At 37.0% G+C, this 12,659-nt stretch overlaps 1 protein-coding gene across 1 annotated transcript in view; it reads right to left on the reverse strand.

The window, feature by feature from the left end:
• The window catches only part of c5 (complement component 5), an 83,691-nt gene that overhangs the window by 18,316 nt on the left and 52,716 nt on the right, over positions 1-12,659 (reverse strand). The window contains exons 24-29 of the mRNA XM_052037186.1: positions 12,343-12,555; positions 10,038-10,116; positions 6,782-6,941; positions 6,586-6,681; positions 5,717-5,888; positions 1,849-2,045 (exon numbers count right to left, since the gene is read on the reverse strand). Coding sequence (XP_051893146.1) covers positions 1,849-2,045; positions 5,717-5,888; positions 6,586-6,681; positions 6,782-6,941; positions 10,038-10,116; positions 12,343-12,555 — 917 coding nt within the window. The remainder of the gene's footprint in view (positions 1-1,848; positions 2,046-5,716; positions 5,889-6,585; positions 6,682-6,781; positions 6,942-10,037; positions 10,117-12,342; positions 12,556-12,659) is intronic.

A 12,659-nucleotide genomic window follows, 5' to 3' on the forward strand; every position in this document is an offset into this window, starting at 1 on the left:
TTTGACTCATGAGCTTCCAGAAACAATTTTATTAACACTGGAAACATGATTTTGCCATAAAACTCCCCAAACAATGTCAACAATAGTGCATCACTTAATTTTCACCTCTAGTGCAATTTCCAACCTCACTGGTCTGAAAAATAATAGTCCTTGTTTAGTCGCAGAACAACCAGTTTTAATAATGCTGTTTCATCTGAAACCATTTTAATTAAATGACCATCACTAAACCTGTATTCTTTACCAGGTTACTTTACACCACTCCATAGCCTCATTGTTTTTTTTAAACATTGTCCACACTTACAATTGAGACTAGTTTGCACCTTCAATGATTTTTCTGCAAAAATCTTATTCCCATAGGGATTTATCTCCTTCCAGTACTTCTCTTGCTTGATGGCACAGGCATTGCAGGCATCACTGGCAGTCACATGGACCACTGAGAGCATGCATAGAAAGGCTCCTCATCTAAAGCCCTATCAAACCCAGAGTTTACAAGGTCGCATCCTCACGGCTGGACTTCCCTGAGGAGTAATGTCTACACAAGCTATGCCTCAACAGGCAGTGGGATCTGTGACCTCCTGCAACCTAACTACAGGCTCACTCACAATTGGAATGCTCTGCAGTAAAAGTCAAGGTCACTGTTATTCTCAGCTTCCTAGCCGCATGATCATTCCAGGCTGTTGCTGCTGCTGATCTATCCCATATCTTACGATCTTGATGGCTGCTTTTTGAGAGTCACCTGAGCCTCATACTGAAGGAGAGAAGATTTCATTTACTTTTCTTACAGCTCATAGGAATGGGCAAACACAGGACATAAACGTCATTCTTTCTGCAAAAATTAGGCTTTTTATAGACTGTGATGTTACTCCTTATAGAGACCTTCCAAGCAACCGCCTGCCAGGAGCACCCAGCTGAAACCCTAGAGAGTCCGTGTGGAAAATTCCTTCTGCAGGGAATGTTCTCCAGCAGTCTGCGTAGGGCCCCTTTTTGAGATTCCCTTTCCTCTGTCAGCATTGCAGCAATCATTCTTGAGGTTGCACTCCCTACCAGTTGAAAATAAAATGTTGCTTATAGTGCAGGTGTGCCTCTTTAAAGATTTGGCTCTTGAAGTTGAAACTATAACTCTAAGAGCTGGTAGCTATGCTACATTGCAAAAGATCAAGCCAACAGTGTCTGCACTGAAACAGCACACTATTACACGAGGGAACCTAACAAAAAGTTTTGTGAACACTGCAATAGAAAGTAATTGTCTTTTTTTTCATTATTTAAAATATTAATAAAAAGTAGATAAGGAATTTCTAGGCTAAAGAAAAAATAAATAGCAATATGTTATTTGTTGATTATATTTTAAGTATGTCTAAAGCACAAAATATACTGCTTCTGATTGATTTCTGGAAAATTTGAGTTATGTATTTCATCATCTCTCAACATACCATACATAAACTTTTAGCACACCCTGACCTGTGAACAATGCCATAGGTGATCAATTTAAAATTCAACAAATGTAATTAACTGAATCAATAGACTGATTATTTAAACATAAAGCAAGGGAAGACACTTGTCATCAATCACATCTGCTAAATGCAAGATAATGGTGGTTTCATGTTGGACTCCAGTTCCAAAATTTTGTTTTTCATTGACTTTAGTGGAACTGAATTTCAGAAGTGAAGTACAACTATTAATCACTACTGTATTGTATGTTTAGGTTACAGGAACATGCACAAATTTCTATCCCTCTTAGTTGTAACTGTTGTATTTTCTGATAGGTGCTAATAGTGATACTACTTAAATGTTATACATAGTTGTTACTGGTTAGGCTGCTAATGAGTTTATAGTGACAGTTGTATTTACTTGTGTTGAAAGGAATCCTCCACCATAGCGCTGTTGTTCAGTAAGCCATTTAACAATAGGGTTTCCATAATTTTTATCAGTGGAGAGCAACACAGCCAGAAGGACATATGATGTTGTTTGTACTGTTTGTGCAGTTACTTCGTTTGAAGAAGACCCTCTGCTGGGATTGTCTTTCCAATAACGTGTAGGGGGATTTCCTGTTGAATTGCAAATATGAAGCATAAGTTGCACACCTCTTTAAGAAAACTGCTCCTTCACACTTGGAATTATTCAGCTTTGCATTTGCACCTCTTAAAAGCTAATGGACTTTTCACACTTCGCAATGCATTAAGGATTTTTTGGGCATCTTTAATTTAATTATATTTCACATCTTTGTATTTAGAATTATCATTCATATAAGAGTACAGAGGATTTGTTTTGTACTCTTCAAGAAATGTGACTAGAGTCCAGCATCAGCACCACTAACTCCCAGTAATATGAAGCTAGGTATAGCAATCACAAAATGAATTCTTGAAGCACAGATGTGAATTATTATACTCTAAATCAAGTTTTATGCAGTGCTTTTATGCAATATATGCAGTTCCTCTTCCATGCTATTTAAAAAGGAGTACAAAAAATGCTTGAAATGGCAAAAATGCATCGCCAGATAGGTTCTATTTAAATGTCAGCTGGGACTGAAGCATGAGATATGAATATAGAAATTCTGAAAAATCAGCAAATTATCACAATGGCACAGCTAATATATCATTGCCTCACAGCCTGACCACTGGTGCTCTTTGCATAGAATTAGCAAGTTCTCTTTGAAACCACCTGGGTTTCCTCCAGGTGCTCCCATTTCCTCCCACATCCCAAAGACTTGCAGGTTAGTATATTGCCCCAAATGTGTAGGTCAATGGTAGAATCGGGAGGAGTTGATGGGAATGTGGAGAGAATAAAACATGGAATTTATGTAGCATTGGTGTAAATGGGTGGTTGATTGTTGGCACGGACTCGGTGAATTGAAGGGCTTGTTTCTGTGTTGTATGTCTCTATGACATACAACACACAAACAGCAAACAGCAAAAACTTGGGTCACCAGCAGCACTCAAAAGTAGCCTGGGCCATTTAAAACCAATCTGTGACTCACAAAAAGGAGAGAACATTTTTTTCACAGCTCTAATCTCTAAAATATTGAAGTACTATTTCAACACTATTTCAAGACTCAAGCACTATTTCAATAATAGCTGTCCATCCTCACAGAGATGGTACACCCTATCCCTTTACTAACATAAAATTATCTTCACTCATACCTCTACAATACAGCATTTCTATTCACACTGCCCATCCCACTTTCATACAACCCTCATCCTACTACCATCATCAAAACTATCAGCATACGATTCAATTCTTCTTTCTCTCAAGTGCTTATCCAGATGTGGATATTTATTTCAAGTACTCGTAGTAATGAGTTTCACATTCCTTTAATCTTGAACTAAACATGTCTCCCATTAATTTCTAATGGAATTTATTAGTAATTCTCATATTTATTGCCAATTGTTTTGAAATCTCCTACAAGTTGTAAGGGGTGGAGTTCAGAAATAGGGAAGTATTGTTACAATTGAATGGGATACAGGTGAGGCCACACCTGGAATTTTTTGCACAGTTTGGTCCCCTTATTTATGAAAGGATATACTCGCATTGGAGGAGGTCCAGAAGAGATTCATCAGGCTAATTCCTGGAATGAGAGGTACTCCTATTGCAAGCGACTAAAAACATCAGATCTATATTCTTTAGAGTTGAGAAGAATGAGAGGTGATCTTATTGAAACATATCACATGCTCAGGGGGCATATCAAGGTGCTTCCATTTGTAGGAGAATCTCAAAGAAGGCAACATAGTTACCAAGGGGGTAGTCATTTAAGACCAAGGTGCATAGGAACTTCTCCCAGAGAGTGGTGAATCTCTGAAGTTCTCTACCCCAGAGGGTTGTGGAGGCTAGACCATTAAGACCATTAAGGGTATTTAAAGAGGAAGTAGATATTTTTTTGAAAGATCAGGGAATTGAGGGCTATGGGGATTTGGCGCAGGTCTGGGCAGATCAGCCATGAACGTATTGAATGGTAAAGCAGGCTTAAGGGGCTAACTGGCCTGCTCCAGCTCTTATTTTCTTAGGTTTTTATCGAAGTGGAAAATTTTTAATTACGTTTGCCCATTTGATCACATTCATCTTTTTAAAGGTCTTTTCTTGGGGAATTACTTGTAGTCTCTTCAATATTCCCTGACTGTTAATTTTTTTCTGTTCTGGTACCATACTTGCAAACATATTTGCAGCTCATCCAATGTTTCTATGTCTTTCTTATAACATGAAGACCCAAATTATCCATAATTCTGTTTTGACTAAAGTTCTATGTAAACTCAACAAGACTTCTCTGCTTTTCAATTCTATGCTTTCAAAAATAAAACCCTAGTGTTAGGTTTGCTTCTTTTTATAGCCCCTTAAGATGGCTTTGTCATTTATTTAAATTGTGGCTGATGCTATGCTTCAAACCACTTTCCCACTCAACCCCAATATCCTCTGTACTGTCCAATCTCAGCAAGACTTCTTTACACTTATACATCAGTTCTCTTGAAATAACCACTAACGTATAACTTATCTTCTCAATGGCTTGCTGTAGTTGCATTTCTTCTTTGTGTCTCATGAACCAGAGTAACAAGATCCCATATTATGACATGTACCAGCTTCTCAGTAGTTTAAAAAGTTTTAATTTTTCTATTTTTCCTCAATTTTTGTAATATTCTACTCCATTTAATGTGCAGATAGCGGAGAGCCCCACGATAGATTTGTATAGCACTCCACCAGATGCCCTCTGATTTGAAGAAATGAAATGCTCATTGTGGTCTTTGTTTTGATGTCTTTTAACAAATCCTTACTAATAAGGGCAAGCCCATACTAATATGTCATCCTGACCCAGTGAAGGCATTTTTTTGTGTAACAACCTTTCCTTTAAGAATCCAGGTACAGTGTATTTGTTGCTTCTCCATTATTTATTGTGCTAGTTGTATCCTCAAAAAATCATATCAAATATTGCTTTCTCCTCACAAAGCCATTAGGCTCTGCCTAATCATGTTATCATTTTCTAAACAGTTCTCTTACTCTAAACTTATTGCATTTTGGTGGCAATGGCTGTGCTAGTCTATGTTCCCTATTTTCTACCTCCCTCCATTCATCAATACTGCTGTTATATTTGCTGGATTATATCGGAATCTATAGAACCTTGGAAGGCCATCATCAGTGTGTCCATCACCTTCTTTAGCAACCGAGGATTTCTTCAGACATTCCATGAGTGATACTAATGACCTGAATTTCCTTGCTTTAATTAGATCCTTGTTTTCCCTTCATTTCTGCTAAATTTGTGTCTTCCACTGTGAAGTAGCAACCAGTGTTGCTGTTTTAGTGATTTGTTTGCTTGCACCCAAAAATCCTTTTGCTCTTCCATCCACTTACACTACTTTTATACAAGCAGTGTATGGCTTTCTTTCTTTCAGCCAAAATGCATCATTCACACTTAGATATATTGAAATTTAATTTGCAATTTTTGCAATTCCTTTCTAAAAGTTTATTAATGTCTTCTTGTATTTGCTACAATTTTCTTTATTAAATATATTCCCAAAATATATACCATCAACAAATGTAGCAACCGTACTTCTGATTCCTAAACTTACATTTCAGTGGAAATGGTTAACACCTGTAAAACCGAGACTGATCCTGTGGAACAATACTTTACATTTACCCTCTGTTTAATGTTTTGTACTTATTTAAATATTAGCATATATAATAGAATTCATTGTTATTTGATATATAATACTATTTATGTGATATTTATCATTACCTATTACAAGGGCTTGATACTTCAGTTTTTCCAAGGCTCGATGAGAAAAGCGAGATTGGTGGTCTTTCAATGCTAGTGCATAAGCTGTTACAGCCAATACAAGTGTACTCTTCACATTTTCCACATTGTTTGATAAGTATTCATTAGCTTTAAATATGGCTCTACTAATTCCCTAAAAGAAATTGATTAAAATATTTTTAAGAACATGATAGAAAAGTCAAGGAGGAAAACTGGACAAATGGCTCATAATTTTTGTTTATCTTATATCTTGATTCACCCAGCTCAGTGTGCAATGACACAGTAGAATGGAAAATTTTCTGAAAGCAAATGTATTTCCAAGTGACTCAATCCAAACATTTAACAAAGCCATAATAAAAACAGTAAGTGCTGGAGAGGAGAAATCAATGGCCTGAAACATTAATATGGTTTCTCTCTCCACGGATGCCACCTGACCTGCTGTGAATTTCCAGAATATTTTCATAGTATCAGTAGTTGGTTGTTTAGTATTAAATAAAGCCTGCAGCTTGTTATAAAGTAACGCATATCAAACGGTACAACTGACAATCTACAAAATCAATACTTCATTAATGAATAACTTTATCGTATCTATATGTTATTACATCCAAATTACATTTTATCGAGTTACTTTCTGATATGTACATAAAAATAACATCTTATCATTTTAACAGAACCTACAGGTTGATTTAAATAAAAACTCTGCTTGAAATGGATGCTAGTTTCCTTACAATTGTACTAAACAATTCAAAATAAGATTAGAATTCATTCACTGAATAATTTGTTGATAATATATCTTGTATCAATTATCATGCATAGAGGATTACACTGTGCATGCCTTTATTTTCACTCACTTCAGTTTCACAGATGTGAAATGCTTTTTGAAAGGCAATCTGGGTAAATGCAGTCAAATACATTGTTTTTTCCATAGATTCATCCTTCAATGAACCCTGTAATAAACATATGAGATACAAATTTAGAACTGTGGATATCTACTATGGACTATGAGTAAGATTTCACATTCAAACTTAAACTCAGTTCTGCACTAACCTGCAATTGTATTGGAATATAATTGGAATGTTCTCTAAAGGATCCGTCAGAGTTTTGACAGTTACGGATGAGCCAAAGTACTGTTTTACATATTAATTGTTTATTCAGTGAAAGGTACTCACTGACTTGTGCAAACACCCTTAATACAAAGGCTGTTAACCTGGAAATAAAGGAACATACTATTTTGATGAGTGCAAAATATGGCAGAGTTCAATGATATACAGAGCCACAAAAGATAATACCACTATGATACAACATTTCCTATCTATTAGTATGATCAGAAATTTAGAAGTTATATGATTTGCAGTCTTAGTAAATTTAAAGTTTTCCATTAAAAGTAGGTTATAAGGTACCAGTCACAATCTTTGTCCACGTTCGCAATACTGTGATGTCTTAAATTGTGATAGGGATATGATGGCATAATTCTGCATTAAACAGTTCACTGTTTTGGCAGAAAGCTAATCCTTCTTAATGCTCAGGATTGACAATGACTTGCTTCCACTTTACACCTAGGGAGTAGAAGGTGCCTGTGCATGAGTTCTTTTAATGTGGGGTGGCTATTGCACACCAGTTACCACATGGTCTTGACAGAGTAAAGGGCTTGGTCTGAAGAAAAGGAGATCCAAGATGACTGGAAAATAGGCTCCAGACTTAACATCAAATACTTTAAGCACACGAGGATGCACTTTGTTTTAAATTCCTGGGCATTAACATTGGTATTGGTATTGGCTTATTATTGTCACTTGTACCGAGGTACAGTGAAAAACTTGTCTTGCATACCGATTGTACAGGTCAATTCATACACAGCGCAATTACACTGGATTAGTACAGAGTGCATTGATGTAGTACGATAACATGTCCTGGGCCCAGCACATAGATGCAATCACAAGAAAGCGCCAGCGTCTTTACTTTCCTAGGAGGTTCAGCTTGTCACCGAACACTCTAACAAACTTCTACAGATGTACTATTGAAAGTGTCCTGACTGGTTGCATTGTGGTCTGGTAAGGCAATTCGAATGCACAGGAATGCAAGAAGCTGCAGAGAGTAGTGGGCTCAGCCCAATATATCACGAGTACATCCCATCGGCAGTATCTACAGAAAGTGCTGCCTCAAGAAGGCAACATCTATAAAAAGATCCCCACCATCCAGGCCATCTTCTCGCAGCTACCATCCAGTAGGAGGTACAGAAGCATGAAGTAGCACACCACCAGGTTCAAGGACAGCTACTTCCCTTCAACCATTCAAATCTTGAATCAGCAGACACAATACTGATCACTACAACATTATGACCACTTTGATCACTTTGCACTAAAATGGACTTTGTTTCTTTTGTTCTAATTGCGTTCTTTCTTGCAAAAATTATGTTTAATTTATGTTTTTCTTGTGAATGTTGTGCATCTGATACCAAGTGCCTGTGATGCTGCTGCAAGAAAGTTCATTGCACCTGTGCATACATGTACTTGTGCATATGACAATAAACTCAACTTTTCTGACCATGGAGATACCTGCACATGTAGAACACACACTTTCCCTCAGCCACACTCCCTCACAACACCCATACCTTTCCTTCTGTCCTCCCTCCCTTGTCTCTCTACCTCCAACACCCTTCCTCTAACTGCCTCTCTGCCACCCCTCTACCCTCCTACCCCACCACCACCTCTCAGCTTCCTCTTTCTTCAGTACAGTGGAAACCTGGAACTCGCTCTACCAAAGGCTCTGGCACTCTGGGTTGGTGGAAATTTTCCAAAACTGTAATCAAAAGGATTTTATCCTACTTAGCAAAGATAAATCAACATCTCACAGAGAAAATAACCTGGAGAGAATGAAACTACCAAATTTAAATCTGGTAGTGAACTGTTTTATCAAATCACAACTCCATGGGAATCTGGCAATTACAAATATAAAAACAAAAATCCCTTGAATATATATAATCACTAATAATTCTGCTTCTTTCCCCTCCCTCTTCACTGTGATTAATTGTTTTTCTGACTTTGATATCAGTCTCTGTCACAGTTTCTCCATTCCTTGCATTTTTGATATTTTATATTGACTTTTCTTTTGCTCCTTGATCTTTGTGTTTTACACTACATTTTTACTTTCATATTGTGAAAACTCTTAAGGCTTCTTAGTCACAAACCTAATAGCAGTGCAGAAAGCAATTGCAAGGACAATGTAATTTACTTGCATCAATGACTTTTGGAAAATGAATCAATTGCATATACTTCCTTTCATAGTCTTGATTTGGAAAAATACTGTCATCAATCAACAACTGATCCTGGATGTACCAATCAATAGAATCAATACCCAGGATGAGTAAGGTCCTTCAAAGTTCCAAATCTGAATATTTCACTGCATTCTAACTACTAAATCACTTTCAGATTGTTATACAGCACAGAAACAGGCCATTCGGCCCACCATTTCCATGCAACCATCGTTAATCTATACTACTCCTGTTTGCCAGTACTTGTTCTATAACCTTCCATTCGTTGGCAATTCAGGTGCTTGTCAAAGTACTAGCCTCCGCCACCCATTCCAGTTGGGTATTCCAGATCCCAACAATCCTCTGGGTGAAAAATTTCTCCCTCTGATGCCCTCTAAAGCTCTTAGCCTCCAGTTTTAGACGCCTCTGCTGGGGGAAAAGTTTCCTTCTATTTATCCTACCTATATCCATCATAATTTTGTATATCTCTATCAGATTTCCTTCATCCTCCTCCATTCCAAGGGAAACAAATCCAGTCTATTCAAACTCTCTTCATCCCTGAAAGACTCCATCCCAGGCAACATTCTAGTGAATCTGCTCTGCACCCTCTCCACTGCACTCACGTGCTTTCTATAGTGTGGTGACCATATCAGAGTATCCTGATGTTCACATTGGTTTCTTGACTTAAATCATTAATTTGTTAATTTTAACTGAATACCTTTCATCTATCTAACTTTAAAAACTGGATTTACTTCAGGAAAATGCATTAAATTGCTATTTATTTAAAATAGGATTAAACCAAACAGTCAGATAGCAAGAGAACAGAATCTAAAAATATGGGATTTTGTTTAGATTCAGCAGAATAAATGAAAGTTGGAAGTGAAAATATCTTTGATCAATAAGATTTTAAACCACCACATTTAATTTACATTATTAATTTTAATCTGGCTCAGATATGGTCTAAACAGTTATTTAAGACAGCATTTTGCAACTAAGATAATCTAAACATCAGTTCTCCCTTAGAGGAAAATTGGGATTTTACTCAGTAGAGCTTACCATGTGCTGGCCTCTTGACCCTTCCACATGCTATACGAGTGAATATTTTTGATATGGAAAGACATGATACTTGTAATACCTTTACAACATCAAAAAGAAATGCAAAGATTAATATCAAATAAAAGAAGGAATATATGACAAATAAATATATTTTATATATGTCGGCTGTATTCATTTCCTTAATGAAATTGTAATCAGTATGTGTGATTTAGCAATTTTATTATAGCAATAATTAATGGAACCTCCCTTCATTGGACCATTATACAGTATATCCTCCTTCACCCCACCACCATAAATATAGTGGGTTTACAATATTGTTATGATTAACTGCAGATGGTTTCTTTGTAAATCTGCTGTTATGATGGATAACATTAATTCCCTTCTATCAACATAACACCAAATTTAAGGGTCATAACCAGGAAGAAGAATAATGTTAAAACTTCATAACCAAAATACAGTGCTTAATCTTACACATTACTTGCCTTGGAGTATTTCCTACACACAAATTTCTTTCTCCAAAGCTATTTGACCTTGCTTCTGAAATTTCAGCAAATTATCACTGAACTACTCCTAGTTTATCTCCTGTTTTTCTTCCCCACTGATGCACCAGGTAGTGCTGTTACCTCACAGGTCCAGTGACTCGGGTTTGATCTTGACCACCTGAACTGTCTGTGTGCGTTTACACATTTTCCATGTGACTACATAGGCTTTCCCTGGATTCTCCGGTTTCCTCCCACGTCCCATTAGTTACAGTAAATTACACTTAGTGTAGATGATTGGTAGGAGAACCATGGAGGCATGGGAATTGACAGGCATGTAGGAGAGAATAGGTTACAGATAAATAAATGGGGTAATGGGATTGATGGGATTGTTCAATCAGCTGACATGGACTTGGCAGCCTCCTCCATCATAAGAAAATATGAGGAAAAATATGAATCCTGCCTAATATTAGACTGCTTGAGATGATTCATTATTTGCTTAAATATGCAAATTAGTGTTGCCGTTGTGTTGCTAGTCCATGTATATATCATAGGATTATCTACATTAAATAACATCTACCATTTATTAACCTACTTAATTCACCTTGCAGGCCAACTCTACATACATTTAATTTACATTTTTACATTTAATCTGGCTCAGATTAATTTAAAACACCATTTTGCAATTAAGGTAGTCTAAACACCACTTTAGATGGAAAACTGGAATTTTATTCAGTGGAGTTTACCTAGTGCTGGTCTCTTGACCCTTCCACATGCTATATAAGAGAACATTTTTGTTATGGAAAGATATGATGCTTGTAATAGCTTTACAAAATCAAAAGGAAAATGCAAAGATAATTAATGTTTTCCTGTTACTGCCACCAAACTGGATAGCGTGAGATTATCCACTTTGCTGTCGATAACAGGAAGATGTTATTATCTGATTGGTGAAAGATTGGGAATGGGGAGAGGTGCCATGAAACCTGGGTATTCTTGTGCACCTGTCACTAAAAGTAAGCATGCAGGTGCAGCAGGTGATTAAGAAGGCAAATGGTATGCTGGCCTTCATTGCGAGAGGATTTGTGTACAGGACTATTTGTACAGTGTCTTGGTGAGACTGCACCTTGAGTATTGTGTACAGATCTGAGGAAGGATGTTTGTGCTATGAAGGGAGTTCAGCAGAGGCTCACCAGACTGACACCTGGGATGGCAGGACTGACACATGAAGGAAGATTGGGTCAATTAGGCTTGTACTCATTGGAGTTGGACTGGAAAGATTAGATGTAGGAAGGATGTTTCCAATGGCTGGGCAAACTAGGACCAGGGATCACAGTCGAAAGATGAGGGGTAAGCTTATTTCTTCTCCTAGAGAGTGGTGAACCTGTGGAATTCTCTACCAAAGCAAGCAATTGAAACCAAATCGTTAAATATCTTGAGTTAGATATTGTTCCTAGACCTAGAAGGATCAAGGGATATGAGGAGAAAGTCATAATTATGATGAATGTTGGCACAGGCAAGAAGGCAGAACAGTCTATTCCTGCTTCTATTTTCCATGCTTCTGTACATTTTTGGATTATTTTCAAATTAATTACATTGCTGTCCTCTTCAAGATGAGGAAGGAAATGAAGGAATAGTTAGGAACTCAAAACAAAGCGCTGGGGAATTCCACTTGTAACATAATCTGTATTCTTTGTTAGCAGATGGTCAAACAAAACACTGTCTGTTCTGTTGTTCCTCAATAATACAATGACATCCAGTTTTTAGTCACAGGGAAAGATTGAATATATTCCTTATTTGAAAAAGCTGTATAAGAAAATATTACACACCCTCTCTCATTTTTTTCTTCATTTGCAGCTGAATCATCATGTGGCTTGGTCCCATCACATTCCAGTTATTGGTCTTCTCCAGGTAGTTATAAATGAAGTAAATTGGAGCAACATTCATTACCTCTGATTCAGCAGACCCATGGGGTAGATCAATTAGTTTGTGAACACCCTCAGGATCTAAAGCTATAGACATCGCTTCACCAATTATGTCACCTGTTAAAATTCAAAAAAGCACAGTTCAGCATTACTGACATCTACTGTATTAAACAAAATGCCAGAAATGAACAGGTTAGTAAGCACCTGAGTAATTTAGGAAT

Source organism: Pristis pectinata, chromosome 23 (genome assembly GCF_009764475.1).
Source record: "Pristis pectinata isolate sPriPec2 chromosome 23, sPriPec2.1.pri, whole genome shotgun sequence".
Classification (NCBI taxonomy): Eukaryota; Metazoa; Chordata; class Chondrichthyes; order Rhinopristiformes; family Pristidae; genus Pristis; species Pristis pectinata.